The 25146-nt window shown below is 39.2% G+C and overlaps 2 protein-coding genes across 3 annotated transcripts in view; both read left to right on the top strand.

Moving 5' to 3' along the window:
- Positions 1-6034: 6034 nt before the first annotated feature.
- On the top strand, positions 6035-8543 carry LOC127864580 (uncharacterized). 2 transcript variants are annotated; one of them, XM_052404319.1, is made up of 5 exons: positions 6035-6170; positions 6440-6598; positions 6760-6868; positions 6984-7223; positions 7499-8543. In XM_052404319.1, the coding sequence occupies exons 2-5, from the start codon at positions 6476-6478 to the stop codon at positions 7879-7881; spliced, it is 855 nt and encodes a 284-aa protein (XP_052260279.1). In that variant the 5' UTR covers positions 6035-6170; positions 6440-6475; the 3' UTR covers positions 7882-8543. The 2 variants fall into 2 exon arrangements, with proteins under 2 accessions (XP_052260279.1, XP_052260278.1); XM_052404318.1 differs by lacking the exon at positions 6035-6170 and having other exon boundaries at positions 6183-6598.
- Positions 8544-8734: 191 nt separating this feature from the next.
- Positions 8735-25146, top strand: part of LOC127864578 (WASH complex subunit 2-like) — a 28686-nt gene continuing 12274 nt past the window's right edge. Inside the window, exons 1-5 of the mRNA XM_052404317.1 lie at positions 8735-9436; positions 13055-13138; positions 20287-20379; positions 21916-21987; positions 22229-22294. Coding sequence (XP_052260277.1) covers positions 9377-9436; positions 13055-13138; positions 20287-20379; positions 21916-21987; positions 22229-22294 — 375 coding nt within the window. The 5' untranslated portion in view covers positions 8735-9376. The remainder of the gene's footprint in view (positions 9437-13054; positions 13139-20286; positions 20380-21915; positions 21988-22228; positions 22295-25146) is intronic.

The raw sequence follows: 25146 nt of genomic DNA, 5'->3' as shown, positions 1-25146 counted from the left end.
ACCTTTTCCAAAGCAATTTCCATATTGTTCAAAACCAAAAAAACAAAACAACATTTGTTTATATTTCACGAAAACAACTCAATAGTTACATTTTTTTTTGCAATTTCCTGAAATACTTCGAAGTATTTCTAATATTTATTTGTGGGGAAACGGAGCTTTTTGTCGACGTCACGTGGTATTAATTGATTTAAAAATTGAAGTGCACACATTTGTTTAATTTGCAGTTTTGCGTGTGGAAATTTAACATAAAAAGTGTTTAATAAAAAAAGAGTGTGCACATATGTACATTACGCGGCAAGTAAATTATATCGTGGACACCATGTTGGGCTTCAAAATTGCGCATGCGCATTATGATACGTAGATTTTTCCCGTGACATATATTGACATTAAACATTACCACTTAGATACGTACTTTGACGCTTAGATACGTATTTTGACGAATTTGTAGTCCCTTTGAAGTTAACAGCATAAAACCTGAACAGGATGCGAGTGACTCGCAGGCTGTTCTGGTTTTATGGTGTTTGCACATAGACATTTTCACTTTGCTTCTGAGTGGGAAAAGGGTTAAGGGGATGCTATACAACGATGACAGAGACGTAGAAATCCACGTCTATGAATATAATCACATAATTTTGTAATCGCCGCATCAATACGAAAACATGTCAGTGTTTTAACTCTTTCCTATTGTTAAAGACGAACAAAACAATAAGCACCATTTTAAATGCTAATTTGTAGCGGGTGGCGGATTTAAGACAGTGGCTGCCTAATGCACAAATCCTGTACATGAGCTTTCTGAATCATAAGAGAATTGATTCATAAAACAAAATAAAATCATCCGCAAAGAAGTAATACGAATACCCACAGGTTGTATAATAATGAAGAGTTTAGTGGGAATTTAGTGATTATTTGCGAAATATGTATAACCAATAATAGAACGAGCTTAATATTGGCGAAAGGCCTCACTTCTATTCTAGCCCTTAAGGTTGATCAAAGCAAATGTTTTGAAAACCTGTTTCAAATTAAAAAGTGCAAATATTAACTGGCATTTTATAGATTTGTAAAGTAATCAAAGCAATTAACTGGAATGGTTCAATTTTCAACCTGCTCTTTTTGAGTAGTACCCTGAACAGTACCTTTTGAAAATGTGCGTCCCTTGATATTCAATTAAAAGAAACTTGTTATAAAATGATACTATTCCAAATAGTACACAAATTTGCAAACCTCCCAGTTCATATGAAAACCGTGATAATTCGTATTCGTATTACTTCTTTGCAGATGTTTTATGAAATGCAATTAGCGACAAACAATCAAAACAAAGACATTTAGCAAATCAATTCAAGTTATGATGTGAGGGAGCGAAACGAGTAGGAAGGTAATGTTCAGCGTGTTCGCAAAACAGCCAGTATTAGAAAATGTACGTCCATAAGACCATCTGCGATCACGTGACAAACTTTTAATAACGTTTTACTACTTAAAAAGTTAAATTTTATCGATGCAGGAAAAATTCTTTGTTTTTAAAGTTTTGAATGTTAAAACAAATAGATTTACACAGCACACTTTTTATTTTAAACAATATGGATTATTTTTTAAATGTTTCCGTAGCGAAATAGTTACAAAGCGATATCAACTAATGTTTATTGCTAGATTTTTGTTACAAGTTATAAAATCAATACGTTTTAAAATATATAAAAATGTCCACTCTAAACTTAACCCGATTTTACGTTAAAATAATGTTTGGATTTGTAGAAAATCAGTTTCGACTCATAATAGGTTAAGGTTCGGAAAAAAAAAAATATAGTTAAACAAAATAGCAATGACATGTACTGGACCGACTTTCGAGTGGATCCAAGAGCCGGTCGTACGGTGAGCTCAACAGAAGTAGGAGTGGGACAATCTGAGACTTCAACGCACAAATAAGTAGCGACAGGGACTACGGTAACTCGAACTTGCTAGCACACAGAAAGAAGCGGCGGGACAGACAAGAGATTCTGCGCATACAGAAAGTGGCACCGGAACATATTTGAACTTCTCCGCATGCGACAGTGGCGCCGGGACATATTTAAACTTCTCCACATACGAGCAGTGGCTCCGGGGCATATTTGAACTTCTTCACAATCGAGAGTGTCGCCGGACATATTTCAGCTTCTCCACATACGAGAGTGAGCTACTCCACATACGAGAGTGAGCTTCTCCACATACGAGAGTGAGCTACTCCACATACGAGAGTGAGCTACTCCACATACGAGAGTGAGCTACTCCACATACGACAGTGAGCTACTCCACATACGAGAGTGAGCTACTCCACATACGACAGTGAGCTACTCCACATACGAGAGTGAGCTACTCCACATACGAGAGTGAGCTACTCCACATACGAGAGTGAGCTACTCCACATACGAGAGTGAGCTACTCCACATACGAGAGTGAGCTACTCCACATACGAGAGTGAGCTACTCCACATACGAGAGTGAGCTACTCCACATACGAGAGTGAGCTACTCCACATACGAGAGTGAGCTTCTCCACATACGAGAGTGAGCTACTCCACATACGAGAGTGAGCTACTCCACATACGAGAGTGAGCTACTCCACATACGAGAGTGAGCTACTCCACATACGAGAGTGAGCTACTGCACATACGAGAGTGAGCTACTCCACATACGAGAGTGAGCTACTCCACATACGAGAGTGAGCTACTCCACATACGAGAGTGAGCTACTCCACATACGAGAGTGAGCTACTCCACATACGAGAGTGAGCTACTCCACATACGAGAGTCAGCTACTCCACATACGAGAGTGAGCTTCTCCACATACGAGAGTGAGCTACTCCACATACGAGAGTGAGCTACTCCACATACGAGAGTGAGCTACTCCACATACGAGAGTGAGCTTCTCCACATACGAGAGTGAGCTACTCCACATACGAGAGTGAGCTTTTCCACATACGAGATTGAGCTACTCCACATACGAGAGTGAGCTTCTCCACATACGAGAGTGAGCTACTCCACATACGAGAGTGAGCTTCTCCACATACGAGAGTGAGCTACTCCACATACGAGCGTGAGCTACTCCACATACGAGAGTGAGCTACTCCACATACGAGAGTGAGCTTCTCCACATACGAGAGTGAGCTACTCCACATACGAGAGTGAGCTACTCCACATACGAGAGTGAGCTACTCCACATACGAGAGTGAGCTACTCCACATACGAGAGTGAGCTTCTCCACATACGAGAGTGAGCTACTCCACATACGAGAGTGAGCTACTGCACATACGAGAGTGAGCTACTCCACATACGAGAGTGAGCTACTCCACATACGAGAGTGAGCTACTCCACATACGAGAGTCAGCTACTCCACATACGAGAGTGAGCTTCTCCACATACGAGAGTGAGCTACTCCACATACGAGAGTGAGCTACTCCACATACGAGAGTGAGCTACTCCACATACGAGAGTCAGCTACTCCACATACGAGAGTGAGCTACTCCACATACGAGAGTGAGCTACTCCACATACGAGAGTGAGCTTCTCCACATACGAGAGTGAGCTACTCCACATACGAGAGTGAGCTTCTCCACATACGAGAGTGAGCTACTCCACATACGAGAGTGAGCTACTCCACATACGAGATTGGCAACGGGACGGATTTGAACTTTTCCGCATACAAGAGTGGCGCCGGGTAAGATTTGAGCTTCTCCACATCAAGCAGTGGCGACGGGTAAGATTTCAGCTTCTCCACATACGAGCAGTGGCGCCGGGTAAGATTTCAGCTTCTCCACATACGAGCAGTGGCGCCGGGTAAGATTTGAAGCTTCTCCACATACGAGAGTGGCGCCGGGTAAGATTTCAGCTTCTCCTCATACGAGCAGTGGCGCCGGGTAAGATTTCAGCTTCTCCGCATACGAGCAGTGGCGCCGGGTAAGATTACAGCTTCTCCACCTACGAGCAGTGGCGCCGGGTAAGATTTCAGCTTCTCCACATATGAGCAGTGGCGCCGGGTAAGATTACAGCTTCTCCACCTTCGAGCAGTGGCGCCGGGTAAGATTTCAGCTTCTCCACATATGAGCAGTGGCGCCGGGTAAGATTTCAGCTTCTCCACATACGAGCAGTGGCGCCGGGTAAGATTTCAGCTTCTCCACATACGAGCAGTGGCGCCGGGTAAGATTTGAAGCTTCTCCACATACGAGAGTGGCGCCGGGTAAGATTTCAGCTTCTCCACATACGTGAGTGGCGCCGGGTAAGATTTCAGCTTCTCCACATACGAGCAGTGGCGCCGGGTAAGATTTCAGCTTCTCCACATACGAGCAGTGGCGCCGGGTAAGATTTCAGCTTCTCCACATACGAGCAGTGGCGCCGGGTAAGATTTCAGCTTCTCCACATACGAGAGTGGCATCGGGTAAGATTTCAGCTTCTCCACATACGAGAGTGGCATCGGGTAAGATTTGAACATCTCCACATACGTTATAACGATGAAGAACTGCATACTAGTATTTGTTATCGGTTACTTTTTAGCACTTTTGGTATAAAAAAATGTGCACATCAACATATTGTTGGTTAAAATTGCTATTGCTGACATAAGAAGCTATGGTTAAGTGGGACGTTCTGGCGAATAAACTTTCAGTCAAGAGTTTACACCTTATCCGAACTCGAATGTCCTGGTATAAGTTGCCCTAACTGCTCAGCGTCTAATCCGTCCCAAGAGTCAACTACCGGGTTCACTAAGAACCTGTAGCAGCCACGTGAGCACAACGGAATGTGCTTCTCTGACTGTGTAAACATACTTCGTTACCCCGTGATACATTACAAGTAAAATAAAGTACATTACCATCTACCAAACCATCGCAATAAGGAACAACAGCGACTAAACTGAAATTAATTAAGATTATATAAACGTTGCATATCGGTTGTACTTCTCGTGAATAAACAAACGTATATAAATAATGTGATTGTATGTTTCCTTGTACAACAGAAGAGCTTCGCTCTTGGAAAACGGGGTTTTATGCATGTGTGCAAAGTGTCGTCCTAAATTATCTTGGGTCCTACATATGCTAATCAGGAACAAAATGTACCGCTTTTATGGTATTTTTTGTTTAAATGAAGTATTTTCTTAGAAAAAATGTATTATATGCGGAAAGTGTCCTCCCTGATTTGCATATGTGGACTGCACTGGCTTATCTGGGACGACACTATCAGCACATGCATTAAACCCCGTTTTCCCAGAGCGAGGCTCATATATATTTGGAGCCGTGTGGAGAATACCGTGCATTTAATACGATGGCCAACAGCTTATGTTATAAAGGCGGGTTTTACCTGTTCGCACATTATATTGCTTTAAAACATTCTTAACAAAGAACTGCCTATTCGTGCACACAAATCTTGATTTGTTTGCAAGTCCTCGCGCATGCTCCTAAGCCGATAATACAATGTACCCGATATTAGGGCTAACATTGACCCGGTTGGTGACATGCTAACACAATGAACCCATCTGAATCCAGAGAGTGTATTTTGAAAGTTAAACGTAAATATGTTTAGTACACATAGCCCCATGTGTAACGGGGCTCTTTAACTAGATCAACATGCGATGATTACGTAAACACTTCCTTTCATGGCCAACAATCCATTTATATGAGATACATATACGAATATTAATTTCTATAACTCATATTGTATGATAAAAAAACTATGAAATAAACTTATTGATTAAATACTCTCGATACATTCGATTGTGTAATTTTAGAAAGAAATGCACATAAAATAGGTGTTTATTGCACCTATTTTACATGAATTTGTTTACTTCGCTGTTAAATATACGCTACGTACTGTCAAATAATGATTATCGTGTAATTTTCGCATTTAACTGCCAAAGATGTTATTTTCCTGGTCCTTACGAAAGCCCATATCCTATCCCAGCCGTCAAAACAGCGAATGTACTAGTAATTAATTTTCATTATTTACATCCTGAAATTATTATTTCGGTTAAAGGCTTGTCACATATTACCGATAAGGGATATAGCTACAGCGTGGAGTGTGACTCATGCAGCAGTTCCTCTCAGATGTGTGGATGGTTATTAATCATGCGTTACATGAAGACGAGGAAAACCACAACACCAGGGAAGCGATCGGTGCCGGAAGAGCGGTATCGTCTACGGCCACTCAGGCTACTATAAGTAAGGACGCTGTGTGGACATTGGGTATGCTGGGGGAAGATTCATGAATGGATCGGTGTCGCGCACATTGTGAACCACGATACTCGATATAAAAATATAGTTGTTGAACAATATTGATAATTTACTAAAATAAAAATAAAATATAACAGAATCCGATTAAATACAACGTCTTTAATCAGGGAATTTAAGAGTGAGTGTCATTTACATAATTATAGACCGCGTGTCTGTTTTACTCCGGCAACACTTTTGTCGTTCTTATGGATACACAGATTATCGCTGCCAACCTCGCCCTGCTGTTATGTGGGATGGCATACGGTGTCTGGGGACACGGACGCTTGCTGGAGCCGCCGGCGCGATCGTCCGCATGGCGATACGGATTTCCGGTACCCGTCAACACCAACGATCATGGAGTCAGATGTCCTGCTGGCGTAAGTTGATTGGTTTTCACCGCAACTGATATTTTACCATTTGTATGTGCACTTGTATATGCTACTTAAATTGTTTGTCGTACTGTAGTTAGGTGAACACGTTCGTGAACTTTAAGTTTAAAATGTTACATTAAAACGTTTGAGAAAATTATTTTCTACAGATGACGTGTAGCCTATGTGGAAACCCGGACAACGAGGCTGGTGGAATGTACGCACGAGGCATTCTGGTTCAGAATTACACGCAGGGGCAGACAATTCTCATCAAGCTGGGTACGTTTTCCCTCAACAGCTTTCCTTTATTTTTAAACATTAAACTGTGTTACATACGATTGTATCTCATTCACTTCATCGAAATTTCTCAAAGACATTTGGTAATCATTAACAGAAATAACGGTGAACCATGGCGGGTATTCCACGTTTCGCATCTGTCCAAACAATGACGTCAACAAGCCCGTGACGCAGGAGTGTCTGAACAGGTACTTGCTGACGACCCCTAGCGGTGAAAGTAGGTATATCCACGAGCCGAAGGAGTCGCCCACCGGAACTGGGTATAAATACCTATTCCTCGTACTGCCACGAGATCTCACGTGCACACGGTGCGTCATACAGTGGGAATGGGTTACGAGTAAGTATACTAATATGTTCTTTAATTGTTCCAAATTAAGTGCATCACGTGTTGGTATCCATCTATTAACAGCTCAACCTATCAGTGGAATACAAACATCTATATTTTAGAATATGAATGCAGACATTTTTTTCGGTCAAACTAAACTCAAACTATGACAACAGTATTTACACTATGTGAGTTCATTACAAGAAAATATATTTACATCATTTCAGATCAAATCAATTACATACATACGACAGGGATGAAAACAGTGTCATTGTTTATTCTTGTAGATTCTAACAACAACTGTAACTTCCAACACCCCGACTGCTGCAACAGGACAAATGTGGGATGTGGTCCACAGGACCGTTTTTACGGCTGTGCCGATGTGTCGGTGTTGCCGGCCTTATATCACGGAGCGCACCCTGCCTCTACGCCGCTGCCCTCTAACACAGCAACAGTGGATACCGGCAAAATACAATTTCCGGACGGATTTCAGCTCATCGGTAGTGACCCCGGGTTGCCTGCTGCACAGGTGCGGCAAGACTGCATCGCCACTCAGTCCGCTCGCAGTATATATGGTGCAACAAACGCCGACTTGATTTGCCGCCATTTGTGTGTTAAGGCAGAAACGTGTCCAGTGACACTTTGTGCAGACACTTGCAGACTTAAGTGACGTCGGTGACGAGTGGCCCTCATCTTGCACTCAGATGGCCTTCATAACTAATCATATACATTTTCATGCTTGATATATATATGTATAAGTATATCGAAACACTTGCTGGTGATACGTTTTATTAGGATGTATTTTAATCAATATTTTATCGCTTATCTCTTAAAATTGTTTTAAAAAACTAGGCTACAAAAGCACATTTTAACATTATCGAATTATTATCCGAAAACAATTTTATTCATACCGCAGTCACTTCAGTCCATACAAACTTGTCTAAAAACTTTAATGTAACATGTTGTGCGTCTCGCGAGGTATTAAGTGAACGATTGGCGAATTCAGTTTAAGTAGGTTCATTGATTTAACGAAAGTCGTGTTTATAGCACACAGAAATTTATATATTTAAGCACAGGCTAGCAAATTACAGTGAAAAGTTATGTAATAGTTACTGCTATGTCGACTATTTTGGACATTCTCATATACCATGTGTGTCTTTATGCAGAGATCTGTATGCGGTCAATATGTAACCATCTACTAACTGAATACCCTGTTGACGTTCGAAAAAAGACAACGGTTGATTTCTTTTAGGAAATATATCTGGGAGGAGGAAGTTGGGATCATCTTGGTGTTTGCTTATTTACGAAAGGATGAAATAAATATGAACTGAATCCACTAAGTTTTGTTGAATATTAGTGTAATACAACCAAATAGCAGTAAAATGGTTTATATACGGAGTAGACGAGTTGCGAAGAAAAAAAGTCGTCAGTTAAACAGATGTACATGTATTTGGAATAAGGTCTGATGTTGTAATTCGTGTTTTTTATCAAGTAAAAGCGAATCAACTCTAACATTAAAGGGGCCTTTTCACAGATTTTGGCATGTTTTGAAGTTTGTCATTAAATGCTTTATATTGATAAATGTAAACATTAAATTTTAAAAGCTCCAGTAAAAAAAAATTAAAAAATGAAAAAACATTAGACCGCAGCAGGGCTCGAACCAGTGACCCCCGGAATCCTGAAGTAAAAACGCTTTAGCCAACCGAGCTATCCTGCCGTTATATAAGCAAACTTCGTAGTTTCACAAATTTAAACGACAACAACAGAACTCTCCAAATTATTCAATCGTTTCGCGTTGCAACGCTTTATAATTTTTAGGTTTTTAAATCGTCAAAAGATGCATAAAATGGCTATATTAGACCATGGCAAATAATCAGTAATACTGTTTCCTCACAAATATCATAACTAAACCGAAAATTTGCGAATCTAAAACAACTTTTTTCAATTTTGTCAATTTACCAAACCGTGAAAAGATCCCTTTAACCATTACATTTAAAACTGACTCTGCGTTCCTGATGATTATTTTCAAAGTTGTTTTAACCTCAAAATGTCGTATTAACCGTGCTTCAGTGTTTGTGTGCTTACGCGACTTTGAATAGATAAGTTCTTTAAACATTTATTGGTATGTAGCCTGAGCACATGATCATGTGACACTGTCATACAAAATGGCGAACGCAACACCTCCCGATTTGTCAAATTCAGAGACGACAGCAGCATTCAAACAAGTACTTGCATTCTACTATATTGCGTGTATTTTATCGAGCACAATAATAATAATAAGTTTGCCTAACAATTAGTAACGAAAATTATGTAAGAAACTGATATGTGAGCGTAGTGTACCATATTTCGAACTGACATTTCGGATTTGTTATTGATTGGATGTTTCGGAAGTACACTTGCTTTGATTGTTTATTTCTAGAAAAATAACAACAATATTTATGATTTTACAATAACCATTTGTTGAATTTGGTTATATTGTGTATGCGTATAATAAAGACTTTCAAAGTTGGCACTCAGAAATCTAAATGAGTAGCCCAAATACGGGTTTATGGACGTTTCGTCCCACTGCAGTTTTGTGCCACTGATATTTGTTTTAGTATTAAGTTTTAGATTTTAATATCTCAGAACAAAGGGATGTCAAAATTTGCAAGGTAATATTTAATTTCTGTCATCAGGACTGAAGTTAAGAGTTTTATATGAGCTAGTCAAAATGTACTCAATTTTTTTTCTCATAGTATCGTTCTCCTCATAGTATCATGCCTTTAACGAAAAATTTTTAGAAGTTGTTTTTATTTGATGGTTATCAATGACTATTACGACGATCATTCTCATGATTTGCTGTGTTCGTGGAAAGTAGGTCATGTTTATTCCAGAGTGAGGCTATGAATTTAAATTACATAAAACACAATTATGTTAGTTTGTTGATGGATTAATAGTAGCCTCATCAAATCTTTAATATGCCGCTTATTTTTGAATAAAATGTCAAAATATGTTAATAACAAGGTCAACATTAGCAAGACTTACGTTTTTCCATGAAGATACTATTTTTACAACAAGCACATGGGCAAAGTAACAAACCTAAGCAACCAATCAGAAGGGTCGTTATTATGAAAACCATGGTACATGATACAGATTACTTCAGGGAGCAAGTGTAGCCAATATTTTGTCAAAACATTGCTGATTTAAATGCTGTTTTCGTTGTTATGTCCAAGAATACACATTTTAGTATAGATTGACATATAAAACATGCATGTTTTTGTATTTGTTTACTTCTAAAAGTCGTATGTATTCATTAAGAGGGCAGACACTACAAATACAATGTAGACATGCTACAGGCAAATGCAGTAACAATCTCATCAGATCTGAATAGAATTGAAAAATTCCTGAATTATTGTTATGAAAAAAAAGGCAAACAATGGTTCCATTTTTAAATAAAATATCATCGACAGTTGCATTTTCGCCCAATTTAATCACATTTCTCCTTGTTAGGCCTCTTATTGACCTTTTAATTGCCACCAAATGAGTTGAACATGATGAGGTCACAGTCTGATTTCAAACATTTATATTTTAAGCTTTGATACAGTTGGCTGCAAATAAACATATACAGAAAAATCCTCCAGAAGAAAACTGGCACTTTCATTTGCATGTGAAGCAGAGAACTTCTGAAATCACGTTTTGGAAATGGCAGAGGGTAGCGCATGTTCAGAATCCATTGTTAAAGGAGTTGAATGCATAATAGCAGTTTAATAAAAAAAAAATGTTTTTTGAGGCTTATCAGTTTTGGGTTTAGATATTTTGTAAGCTGAAGCTTGCTATTTTAAAATCAATTTTTCAGACATTTCAACATTAATTACCTTGGTGTTTTGAGCACCTTCTACCTCTTTAGTGTCCAACAGTGCTCAGACGAAAATCAGAACAGAACAGAACAGAATTTCATAGTAATAATACACAATAATATTATCATAGATAATACAAGGAAACAATTTAATACAATTTATTGATAAAGACATAAAAAAAATTCTCACCAGTGAACAAACCCTATACATCTAAAAAGAATACTACATGTATAAGATTTAATGTTGTATATGGCAAATAAAAAGTGCAATCCATCTCTTACAAGGTTTTCCATACCAGACTAGTTGACTGTGCGAAGCAAACCCTTTTAGGGGATATAAATTCTCGTGCAAAAGGCTTACACTATAAACTGTTTAAAAGCTTAATTGAGCCAGAGCGCTACTTATCTACACCATTGCCATATCGTTTAAAACAGTGTCTGTCGAATTTTCGTTGTTCTGGCCACCAACTTATTATAGAAAAGGGTCGTCATATCGGTATTGACAGGGAATATAGATTCTGTCCATTGTGCGTACATAGAAATGTGCATAGTATCGAAAATGAGTTTCACTTTTTATTAGTCTGCCCTGTTTATAATCATATAAGAGACCAATATTTAATGAATAACTGGTTGGAATGTACAATATCAGAACATTTATTTGTACTAATTATGTCTGACACTAGACAACAAGCTATTTTTGCATTGAGCAGATATCTTGACGTTGCATATAAATTACAGGAGAGTTTACTGTAACTGAAGGCAAACTTGCATATAGTTTATATTTTGTGCGATACTGTTTCATTCATAAATGTGCTACAAAATAATTTGATAACACTTGTCTTCGATAACATTTCAAATACATTTAACGAACGCTTACATGATTAATTGTATGTCTATAAGCATAATTCTTTTTTTGTTTTTACTTAACACGTCTTACCATTATTGTTGTTAATATTATATACCATGCCACTACTTATGATTAATGCATGTATGTTTGTATTTTGGGCCGGAGGCCTTACATTACAAATAAACCTATTGTCATTGTCATTTCACATTTAAGTGATCAAGTGATCAGGAATAAATTAAAATCATATGGATCACTCTGACTTTAAAAACATCTCAAATAAAAAGCATGCACTGTTATTAAATAATTCGCTCATTCATCACAAATTATCACCCACACTGAACCTCAGCACAGTCTTCCTTGGATTAGTGATTAAAAGCTTTTGCATGTGAATATCATATACTTTATGTTTATGTTCGACTGACCATATTAACATATTGATTAATTAAAGGCATGTTTTACTAATTAATTGTTTACAAGTCACTAATTATCCCCTGCCATAGGCTGAGGGATATTGTTTTGGCGTTGTCCGTCCGTCCTTGCGTCTTTCTGTCCTTGCGTCTTTCCCTCCGTCTTTCCGTCCGTCCGGAGCCATATCTTGGAAGTGCTTTGGCGAATTTCATTGAAACTTGGTATGAGTATATATATGGATAAGAGGATGATGCACGCCAAATGGCATTGTACACCATCTGTTAACGGAGTTATGGCCCTTTGTATCTTGAAAATTTCCTTTTTTGAGTGTCAAATTTAACACTTTTGTGTCCAGAAGCATATTGGCGGGGGATATCTATTCAACGAATTTGCTTGTTAATTATTGGAATGCCATTAAAGGCATGTGTTGCTAGTTAATTGTGTGCAAGTCGCTAACATATCATAAGCATTCCAAAATATATATATACACAAATATTGGTGGCAGGAAACTTCAAATCCCTCCCTGCACAAATATAATTTATTACATCAGTGGCAGGAAACTGTAGTGGAATGAAAAGTCCATCGTTCTTATTTAGAATGTTTGCTCAGAAAGGTTGAAAATCTGCTTTTTCCCCATATAATTTACAAAAAAGCAGACATTTTGAGATTTTAGTAGCCTTAAAAAGAATTCAGTAGCCATGGGCTATTTTGGCTACTGATCAGGCTTCACATGAATGTACCATTTGATTGCAGGTTGACAGAACATGGGAGCGAGCCTGGACACTGAAGGAAATGCGGCAGGGAGCCAGTCACTGGTCACTGGCAGGAGACGCAGGGGTAACATTGCTTGTAGAGTTACATGTTCTACTAAGAGCAGGAGATGCAGGGGTAACACTGCATGTAGAGTAACATGTTGTACTAAGGGCAGGAGATGCAGGGGGTAATACTGCTTGTAGAGTTACATGTTGTACTAAGGGCAGGAGATGCAGGGGTAACACTGCATGTAGAGTTACATGCTGTACTAAGGGCAGGAGATGCAGGGGTAACACTGCTTTTAGAGTTACATGTTATACTAAGAGCAGGAGATGCAGGGGTAACACTGCATGTAGAGTAACATGTTGTACTAAGGGCAGGAGATGCAGGGGTAACACTGCTTGTAGAGTTACAGGTTGTTCTAAGAGCAGGAGATGCAGGGGTAACACTGCTTGTAGAGTTACATGTTGTACTAAGGGCAGGTGATGCAGGTGTAACACTGCTTGTAGAGTTACATGTTGTACTAAGGGCAGGAGAGACAGGGGTAACACTGCATGTAGAGTTACATGTTGTACTAAGGGCAGGAGATGCAGGGGTAACACTGCTTGTAGAGTTACATGTTGTATTAAAGGCAGTAGATGCAGGGGTAACACTGCTTTTAGAGTTACATGTTGTACTAAGATCAGGAGATGCAGGGGTAACACTGCATGTAGAGTTACATTTTGTACTAAGGGCAGGAGATGCAGGGGTAACACTGCTTTGAGAGTTACATGTTGTACTAAGAGCAGGAGATGCAGGGGTAACACTGCTTGTAGAGTTACATGTTGTACTAAGGGCAGGAGATGCAGGGGTAACACTGCTTTTAGAGTTTCATGTTGTACTAAGAGCAGGAGATGCAGGGGTAACACTGCATGTAGAGTTACATGTTGTACTAAAGGCAGGAGATGCAGGGGTAACACTGCTTGTAGAGTTACATGTTGTACTAAGGGCAGGAGATGCAGGGGTAACACTGCTTGTAGAGTTACATGTTGTACTAAGGGCAGGAGATGCAGGGGTAACACTGCTTTTAGAGTTACATGTTGTACTAAGGGCTGGAGATGCAGGGGTAATACTGCTGTTAGAGTTACATGTTGTACGAAGGGCATGAGATGCAGGGGTAACACTGCTTAGAGAGTAACATGTTGTACTAAAGGCAGAAGATGCAGGGGTAACACTGCTTTGAGAGTTAGATGTTGTACTTAGGGCAGGAGATGCAGGGGTAACACTGCTTTTAGAGTTAAATGTTGTACTAAGGGCAGGAGATGCAGGGGTAATACTGCTTTGAGAGTTATATGTTGTACTAAGGGCAGGAGATGCAGGGGTAACAGTGCTTGTAGAGTTACATGTTGTACTAAAGGCAGGAGATGCAGGGGTAACACTGCTTTGAGAGTTACATGTTCTACTTAGGGCAGGAGATGTAGGGATAACACTGCTTAGAGAGCTATATGTTGTACTAAGGGCAGGAGATGCAGGGGTTACACTGCTTTGAGAGTTACATGTTGTACTAAGGGCAGGAGATGCAGGGGTAACACTGCTTTGAGAGTTAGATGTTGTACTAAAGGCAGGAGATGCAGGGGTAACACTGCTTTGAGAGTTACATGTTGTACTAAGGGCAGGTGATGCAGGGGTAACACTGCTTTGAGAGTTAGATGTTGTACTAAGGGCAGGAGATGTAAGGGCAACACTGCTTTTAGAGTTATATGTTGTACTAAGGGCAGGAGATGCAGTGGTAACACTGCTTTTAGAGTTGCATGTTGTACTAAGAGCAGGAGATGCAGGGGTAACACTGCTTTGAGAGTAACATGTTGTACTAAGGGCAGGAGATGCAGGGGTAACACTGCTTTTAGAGTTAGATGTTGTACTAAGAGCAGGAGATGCAGGAGTAACACTGCTTGTAGAGTTACATGTTGTACTAAGGGCAGGAGATGCAGGGGTAATACTGCTTTGAGAGTTATATGTTGTACTAAGGGCAGGAGATGCAGGGGTAACACTGCTTGTAGAGTTACATGTTGTACTAAAGGCAGGAGATGCAGGGGTAACACTGCGTTGAGAGTTACATGTTGTACTAAGGGCAGGAGATGCAGGGGTTACACTGCTTTGAGAGTTAGATGTTGTACTAAGGGCAGGAGATGCAGGGGTAACACTGCTTTTAGAGTTATATGTTGTACTAAGAGCAGGAGATGCAGGGGTAACACTGCTTTGAGAGTTACATGTTGTACTAAAGGCAGGAGATGCAGGGATAACACTGCATGTAGAGTTACATGTTGTACTTAAGGCAGGAGATGCAGGGGTAACACTGCTTGTAGAGTTACATGTTGTACTAAGGGCAGGAGATGCAGGGGTAACACTGCTTGTAGAGTTACATGTTGTACTAAGGGCAGGAGATGCAGGGGTAACACTGCTTTTAGAGTTACATGTTTGACTAAGGGCAGGAGATGCAGGGGTAATACTGCTGTTAGAGTTACATGTTGTACGAAGGACATGAGATGCAGGGGTAACACTGCTTAGAGAGTAACATGTTGTTCTAAAGGCAGGAGATGCAGGGGTAACACTGCTTTGAGAGTTAGATGTTGTACTAAGGGCAGGAGATGCAGGGGTAACACTGCTTTTAGAGTTAAATGTTGTACTAAGGGTAGGAGATGCACGGGTAATACTGCTTTGAGAGTTATATGTTGTACTAAGGGCAGGAGATGCAGGGGTAACACTGCTTGTAGAGTTACATGTTGTACTAAAGACAGGAGATGCAGGGGTAACACTGCTTTGAGAGTTACATGTTGTACTAAGAGCAGGAGATGTAGGGGTAACACTGCTTCGAGAGTTATATGTTGTACTAAGGGCAGGAGATGCAGGGGTTACACTGCTTTGAGAGTTACATGTTGCACTAAGGGCAGGAGATGGAGGGGTAACACTGCTTTGAGAGTTAGATGGTGTACTAAGGGCAGGGGATGCAGGGGTAACACTGCTTTGAGAGTTACATGTTGTACTAAGGGCAGGTGATGCAGGGGTAACACTGCTTTGAGAGTTAGATGTTGTACTAAGGACAGGAGATGCAAGGGCAACACTGCTTTTAGAGTTATATGTTGTATTAAGGGCAGGAGATGCAGTGGTAACACTGCTTTTAGAGTTGCATGTTGTACTAAGAGCAGGAGATGCAGGGGTAATACTGCTTTGAGAGTTGTATGTTGTACTAAGGGTAGGAGATGCAGGGGTAACACTGCTTGTAGAGTTACATGTTGTACTAAAGGCAGGAGATGCAGGGGTAACACTGCGTTGAGAGTTACATGTTGTACTAAGGGCAGGAGATGCAAGGGTAACACTGCTCTAAAGTTACATGTTGTGCTAAAGGCAGGAGATGCAGGGGTAACACTGCTTTTAGAGTTATATGTTGTACTAAGGGCAGGAGATGCAGGGGTAACACTGCTTTAAGAGTGATATGTTGTACTAAGGGCAGGCGATGCAGGGGTAACACTGCTTGTAGAGTTACATGTTGTACTAAAGGCAGGAGATGCAGGGGTAACACTGCTTTGAGAGTTACATGTTGTACTAAGGGCAGGAGATGCAGGGGTAACACTGCTTTTAGAGTTATATGTTGTACTAAGGGCAGGAGATGCAGGGGTAACACTGCTTTGAGAGTTACATGTTGTACTAAAGGCAGGAGATGCAGAGGTAACACTGCTTTGAGAGTTACATGTTGTACTAAGGGCAGGAGATGCAGGGGTAACACTGCTTTGGGAGTTAGATGTTGTACTAAGAGCAGGAGATGCAGGGGTAACACTGCTTGTAGAGTTACATGTTGTACTAAGGGCATGAGATGCAGGGGTAACACTGCTTGTAGAGTTACATGTTGTACTAAGGGCAGGAGATGCAGGGGTAATACTGCTTTTAGAGTTACATGTTGTACTAAAGGCAGGAGATGCAGGGGTAACACGGCTTTGAGAGTTACATGTTGTGCTAAAGGCAGGAGATGCAGGGGTAACACTGCTTTTAGAGTTATATGTTGTACTAAGGGCAGGAAACGCAGGGGTAACACTGCTTTGGGAGTTCAGGGCCCTCACACTACTTTGGGGGAAGGGGTCTGCAGCCCTTAAGAGGGGGAATTTTCGCGGCGTTTCCCTTTTTGGGGGATTTTTTTACTTACTCTCTCATTATTTCATTTGTACATGTTTGCACTATATCCATTGCATTTTTATAATTTAGTATGTTTGAAAAGATTAAATTGAAATATAAATGAGATATAATAATCATGAGACACATCTTTCTATTTAAAAAAAAAAAATTATATTTTTTTTTTTTTTTTTTTTTTTAGGGGGAATATTTCCCCCAAAAAGGGGAAAAAAGTATACTTTTCAGGTGGGGGACTGTCACCGAAATTCGGTGGCAGATTTGATAGATTGAGGGCCCTGGAGTTATATGTTGTACTAACGGCAGGCGATGCAGGGGTAACACTGCTTGTAGAGTTACATGTTGTACTAAAGGCAGGAGATGCAGGGGTAACACTGCTTTGAGAGTTACATGTTGTACTAAGGGCAGGAGATGCAGGGGTAACACTGCTTTTAGAGTTATATGTTGTACTAAGGGCAGGAGATGCAGGGGTAACACTGCTTTGAGAGTTACATGTTGTACTAAAGGCAGGAGATGCAGGGGTAACACTGCTTTGAGAGTTACATGTTGTACTAAAGGCAGGAGATGCAGGGGTAACACTGCTTTGAGAGTTAGATGTTGTACTAAGGGCAGGAGATGCAGGGGTAACACTGCTTTTAGAGTTACATGTTGTACTAAGAGCAGGATATGCAGGGGCAACAATGCTTTGAGAGTTACATGTTGTATTAAAGGCAGGAGATGCAGGGGTAACACTGCTTTTAGAGTTACATGTTGTACTAAGGGCAGGAGAAGCAGGGGTAACACTGCTTGTAGAGTTACATGTTGTACTAAGAGCAGGAGATGCAGGGGTAACACTGCTTGTAGAGTTACATGTTGTACTAAGGGCAGGAGATGCAGGGGTAACACTGCTTGAAGAGTTACATGTTGTACTTAGGGCAGGAGATGCAGGGGTAATACTGCTTTTAGAGTTACATGTTGTACTTAAGGCAGGAGATGCAGGGGTAACACTGCTTTGAGAGTAACATGTTGTACTAATGGCAGGAGATGCAGGGGTAACACTGCTTTGAGAGTAACATGTTGTACTAAGGGCAGGAGATGCAGGGAAAACACTGCTTTTAAAGATACATGTTGTACAAAGGGCATGAGATGCACGGGTAACACTGCTTAGAGAGTTACATGTTGTACTAAAGGCAGGAGACGCAGGGGTAATACTGCTCTGGTAGTAACATGTTGTACTAAGGGCAGGAGACCCAAGAATATTTTGTGATTTTCATCAGTGCATAATTGCATGCGGGTCAGACACTATGGTTGTGTAACAATAAAGGATCAGTTAGTCTGATTTTAGTTTAAGATTTGCCATGTACTTCTATGTCTCATATATATATGGTATATATGATAGGTATATACAATATTGCTTTAATGTGGTAAGTGAAATATTACTTTTAAAAACACAATTGGGTCTTAATTCACCAAGAAACACAGGTATATTTGGTAGCTATGTTAGCAGTTTCATTTTTCAAAATTGCCATTTAATAGTGATTGAATCTTCAAGCTGGTAATCAAAATACACAAAAACAGGAAACTGAACATTTTCAGGAAATCATTATCTCTTTCCTTACTTCAAGCAATACTTGGTACCTACTCTAACATGTAATTATTGACATTCGTGTAAAATATCCAATTAACTAAAGATAAGAAAGCTTTTTATAACAGTTTGCATGTAGGTAGATTACATGCTATTCTAGTCACTGTTGATAAAAGTTTATAAAAAGCATTCGTTTCAGTACCTTAAATTTCAATTGATGTATTTTGCTTTAATATAACATGATTAATCATCCTAATGTCCCATGCATTTTTTAACTCATCTGAAAACATAGTGTTTATGGTGAGCATTTTGGCTGTGTGTGCATTAACCCTCTATTCCTACAACTTCTCCTTCTCCACCCATTGACAGAGTTTTATGAAACTTCACACTGATGATATTTTGTGACCTTCTTTCCAAGTTGTTCAAATTGTACCAGTCCATTGCATATGTAGGTCTCAGCTAAACATATATTTTAAATACAATAAAACCAAAAGGGTAAGGGGTTTTATGTTTTTTGTGTAACTTTGTATGTATATCGGTCAACCACTCAATATGTTTAAATCATGCCCCTGGGGTCAAAATGACTTCAAAAATCTTTTATAAGACCGTAGTTGTTTTTTACTATATTGCTTGCATTGTATCAAGCACAATAATATAGAGGATATTTGTTGGATCCGGTGGATTATCGATTTTAATTCACGAGTGATCATAGAAAATATATATTTTCTATGATCAAGAGTGAATTAAAATCGATAATCCACCGAATCCAACAAATTTTCTTTTTATTTAATGCATTTTTCACAGTTTATATACATTGTTTTAGAGTTTAACTAAAGAATTTTGCTGGGATAATGACGTCATTTCGTCAAAAAATGACGTCATTTCACAGTAAACAATGAAAATTATCGATAATTCTCACTGATAATTTTCACTGTTTGAAACAGTGAAATTATCAGTTTTAATTCACTGATATTTCTCTATAAACCACCGGAAAGCATTAAATAAAATAATAAGTTTGCCTAACATTCAGTAAAGAAATTTTTGTTAGAAACTGATCTGTGAGCGTAGTGTACTATATTTCAAACAGACATTTTGGATTTGTAATTGATTTGATGTTTTGCAAGTACTCTTGAATTGATAGTTTTTTTGAAGAAAAACATCAACATTATTTATGACCACAAGCCTGAGAGGTTTGGTCTTTGGGATGTAAAATTGTATGATGGTTCTCTTCCAAGTTTGTGAAAATCATGCCCCTCATGCGGTCATAACTGACCATGCAGTTTTTTTTTCTTTTTCATAGAGCAATCTTTAAAAATCTTCCCCTCTGAAACTGCACAGGGCACAGGTTTGTTTTTTGTCAGGTAACATCTCATAATGGTCTTTTGTTAAGTTTGTTCAAAACATGCCCCTGATGTCATTATTCGCCACACCCAATGGGGGTCAAATGATTTATATAGACTTAAAGACACCATGCATGTCAATGTTTGAAACAACATTCATATTTCAGTTGTTGTTGTACCTGCAAGAGTTTTCCCAAAAGCTGATATCAAGAACACATGAGATTGAAAAGGAGGTGGAGAACTTGGTTCATGACTCCAAGGTAAGAACTTCAAGGCGGTAGAGAACCTAGTGCATGACTCCAAGGTAAGAACTTCAAGGAGGGGACAATCTAGTGCTGACTCCAAGGTAAGAACTTACGATGAAAAGGAGGTAGAGAACCTAGTGCATGACTCCAAGGAAAGGGAGGTAGAGAACCTAGTGCATGACTCCAAAGTAAGAACTTCAAGGAGGGGAAATCTAGTGCTGACTCCAAGGTAATAACGTACGATGAAAAGGAGGTAGAGAACCTAGTGCATGACTTCAAGGTAAGAACTTCAAGGAGGTAGAGAACCTAGTGCATGACTCCAAAGTAAGAACTTCAAGGAGGGGACAATCTAGTGCTGACTCCAAAGTAAGAACTTACGATGAAAAGAAGGTAGAGAACCTAGTGCATGACTCCAAGGAAAGGGAGGTAGAGAACCTAGTGCATGACTCCAAAGTAAGAACTTCAAGGAGGGGAAATCTAGTGCTGACTCCAAGGTAAGAACGTACGATGAAAAGGAGGTAGAGAACCTAGTGCATGACTCCAAGGTAAGGGAGGTAGAGAACCTAGTGCATAACTCCAAGGTAAGGGAGGTAGAGAACCTAGTACATAACTCCAAGGTAAGGGAGTTAGAGAACCTAGTGCATAGCTCCAAGGTAAGGGAGGTAGAGAACCTAGTGCATAACTCCAAGGTAAGAACTTCAAGGAGGTAGAGAACCTAGTGCATATAACTCCAAGGTAAGGGAGGTAGAGAACCTAGTGCATAACTCCAAGGTAAGAACTTCAAGGCGGTAATGAACATAGTGCATAACTTCAAGGTAAGGGAGGTAAAGAACCTAGTGCTTAACTCCAAGGTAAGAACTTCAAGGAGGTAGAGAACGTAGCGCATGACTCCAAGGTAAGAACTTCAAGGAGGTAGAGAACCTAGTTCATGACTCCAAAGTAAGAACTTCAAGAAGGTAGAGAACCTAGTGCTTAACTCCAAGGTAAGAACTTGAAGGAGGTAGACAACCTAGTGCATGACTCCAAGGTAAGAACTTCAATGAGGTAGAGAACCTAGTGCATAAATCAAAGGTAAGAACTTCAAGGAGGTAGAGAACCTAGTGCATGACTCCAATGTAAGAAATTATGATGAAAAGGAGGTAGAGAACCTAGTGCATGTCTCTAAAGTAAAAAATTCTGATGGCATTAGCATGTGTTATCTGTGTAAATAAATTGTATAGTTTGAAACTGATTATAAACAAACAATACTTTTTTCTGACATGTTCAATTACCCTCACTAACAACCTATGCCACTATGCAGTATTTTGTCTCAAGTAAAATTGACTTTGTTCAAAGATAATCATAAAAAACATTTTCTTCATGTTTGTAAAATGTAAAAGAACATAAAATGTGTACTTACATTTAGTGGTAAAAATTACAGACAGACAGACAGACAGAACAATAGAACTAACAACTGTTACATTATTAGACTGGTTATTAGACAGAAAGACAGACAGACAGGCAGGCAGGCAGACAATCCTGTTACATGTTGTTGTGGATCCTCTATTTCAGCTGACCACTGTACGGGTGAACAATGTGTTCAATGAGTTCATGATGTTGGCCAATACCCAGTTTGTGGAAAATGTAAGTGTTTCCTTTATTGGAATGTTTGTCACCACTTGTAGCATGCATTTTCTAGTTTTAGTTAAGTACGTTGTAGTTTCAGGTTTCAATTAAAACTCAATGTGCGTACCTGTATATAGAAACGAGACCAGTGTGAAATAATTTTATTTCACAAAGTTTGAAATAAAAAAAGTAAGCTTTTTAATTAACGTTGCAAAAAAGCTATTTTACTGATGTACTTGCAATGTTCAAAACATTTCAGCGTGTGTATGAAGATGAGAGTGACCAGGTAGAGACTCAGCCAGAGGAGAAGAAACAGGAGAGCCAGGTGGGTGTACCGACAACTATATGTAGTAGGAAATAGCTGGAGAACCAGGTAGGTGTACCGACAACTATATGTAGTAGGAAATAGCTGGAGAACCAGGTGGGTGTACCGACAACTATATGTAGTAGGAAATAGCTGGAGAACCAGGTAGGTGTACCGACAACTATATGTAGTAGGAAATAGCTGGAGAACCAGGTTGGTGTACCAACAACTATATGTAGTAGGAAATAGCTGGAGAACTAGGTGGGTGTACCAACAACTACATGCACGAAATAGCTTAATAGAATGAACCAGGTGGGTGCTCCAAGAACTGCATGTAGGAAATAGCTGGAGTACCAGTCAGGTGTACCAACAACTACATGTAGGAAATAGTTTAATAGAATGAACCAGGTGGGTGTACCAACAACTACATGAAGGAAATAGCTGGAGAACCAGGTGGGTGTACCAACATCTACGTGTAGGAAATAGCTGGAGAACCAGGTTGGTGTACCAACAACTACAAGTAGGAAATAGCTTAATAGAATGTATGTTGGGTCCACATCATTATGTGAACAATTATTGTGACGTCTCTAGTGGTGTTCAATTTTTACATATTTGTTTTAGACTGAACATAGTTGAATAGTTTTTAATACAGACATGTTATAGTCTAACACTGGGTGTTATAGTCTAACACTGGTAGTTATAGTCTAACAAATGTTGTTATCGTCTAGCACTGGTTGTTATAGTCTTACACTGGTAGTAATAGTCTAAAAAATGTTGTTTTCGTCTAGCACTGGTTGTTATAGTCTGACACTGGTTGTGATAATCTAAAACTGGTTGATATAGTCTGTTTGGTATAGTCTAAACACTGGTTAATATAGTCAAACATGGGTTGTTTTAGTCTAATGCTGGTTGTTATAGTCTTATACTGATTGTTATATTCTAACACTGATTGTTACAGTGTAACACTGGTTTTTATAGTCTAACACTGGTTTTTATAGTTTTACACTGGTTTTTATAGTCTAACACTGTTTTTTATAGTCTTACACTGGTTGTTATAATCTTACACTGGTTGTTATAGACCAACACTGGTTGTTAAAGTGTAACACTGGTTTTTATAGTCTAACACTGGTTTTTATAGTCTAACACTGGTTTTTATAGTCCAACACTGGTTGTTATAATCTAACACTGGTTGTTATAATCTTACACTGGTTGTTATAGTCTTACACTGGTTGTTATAGTCTATTACTGATTGTTATATTCTAACACTGATTGTTACAGTGTAACACTGGTTTTATAGTCTAACACTGGTTTTTATAGTCTAACACTGGTTTTTATAGTCCAACACTAGTTGTTATAGTCTTACACTGGTTGTTATAGTCTTACACTGGTTGTTATAATCTTACACTGGTTGTTATAATCTTACACTGGTTGTTATAGTCTTACACTGGTTGTTTTAGTCTAACACTGGTTGTTATAATCTTACACTGGTTGTTATAGTCTTACACTGGTTGTTATAGTCCAACACTGGTTGTTATACTCTTACACTGGTTGTTATAGTCTTACACTGGTTGTTATAATCTTACACTGGTTGTTATAGTCGAACACTGGTTGTTGTAGTCTTATACTGATTGTTATATTATAACACTGATTGTTACAGTGTAACACTGGTTTTTATAGTCTAACACTGGTTTTTATAGTCTAACACTGGTTTTTATAGTCCAACACTGGTTGTTATAGTCTTACACTGGTTTTTATAGTCTTACACTGGTTTTTAGCTCACCTGAGCGATAGCTCGAGGTGAGCTATTGTGATCACTCAGCGTCCGGCGTCCGTCCGTCCGTCCGTCCGTCCGTCCGTCCGTAAACAATTTGTAAACATCTTCTTCTACTAAACCATTGAGCCAATTTCAACTAAATTTCATGTGGAGCATCCCTAGGTCATGGGACAAAAGAATTGTTAAAAAAAATTTGATCGCATAACCAAGATGGCCGCCATGACCATATATGGTAAAAACCTTAAAAAATCTTCTTGTCAGAAACCGCTCATCAGATTTTCAAAAAATTTCACAGGGATGACCTTTGAGGGCTCCCCTGAAAAAGTTGTTCAAAGAAATTTGATTCGTCAAAAAACATGGCAGCAGGAGCTCGTTGAACTTTGCATGTTTATTCGTTTTTGCCTATTTTGTGAAAACTTTCAAAAATCTTCCACATTTTTTGTCCGATCCTTTCCAAATTTGCACAGTGTCTTTATATCAATGAGGACACGAACCCTACAAAAAATGAGCATTATTGGTCCATGAAGTACAGAATTACCTCCCCTTGAATTGAGAAAATGGTGTTTATGCAATAAAGTCCAAATTTTTCATCCAATTCTTTCCAAACTTGTAAGGATTTAGCATGGTTCAAACAAGGGAAACAACTACGGTTTATGCATGTTCTTTTTATTACAGATTTGCCTCCCTTTAATTCATTCAAAATCTCATTTTACAGCAGAGATTCCAAATCTGACCTGTAAATGAGCCCCATATTTACTGCTGGTGCTATGTTACCTTTTCCCATTTGATCATTCTTAAGTATTGGTCTTGTAATGCTGCTACTGCTACTGCTACTGCTACTACTACTACTACTACTACTACTACTACTACTACTACTACTGCTACTTCTACTACTACTACTACTACTACTACTACTACTACTACTTCTACTACTACTACCACTACTACTACTACTACTACTACTACTACTACTACTACTACTTCTACTACTACTACTACTACTACTACTACTACTACTACTACTACTACTACTACTACTACTACTACTACTACTACTACTACTACTAGTACTACTACCACCACCACCACCACCACCACC

This window comes from Dreissena polymorpha, chromosome 1 (assembly GCF_020536995.1).
Source record: "Dreissena polymorpha isolate Duluth1 chromosome 1, UMN_Dpol_1.0, whole genome shotgun sequence".
Lineage (NCBI taxonomy): Eukaryota > Metazoa > Mollusca > Bivalvia > Myida > Dreissenidae > Dreissena > Dreissena polymorpha.
The sequence above is the reverse complement of the archived record's forward strand: the minus strand, read 5'-3'. Positions and strand labels throughout refer to the sequence as shown.

Bases quoted from the DNA above. Each gene is read 5' to 3' on its own strand.
- LOC127864580 (XM_052404318.1), top strand. From the start codon at position 6,428: ATGGATACACAGATTATCGCTGCCAACCTCGCCCTGCTGTTATGTGGG. The intron at 6,869-6,983 runs GTACGTTTTCCC...AATCATTAACAG, and splicing joins GACAATTCTCATCAAGCTGG to AAATAACGGTGAACCATGGC. The intron at 7,224-7,498 runs GTAAGTATACTA...TTATTCTTGTAG, and splicing joins ACAGTGGGAATGGGTTACGA to ATTCTAACAACAACTGTAAC.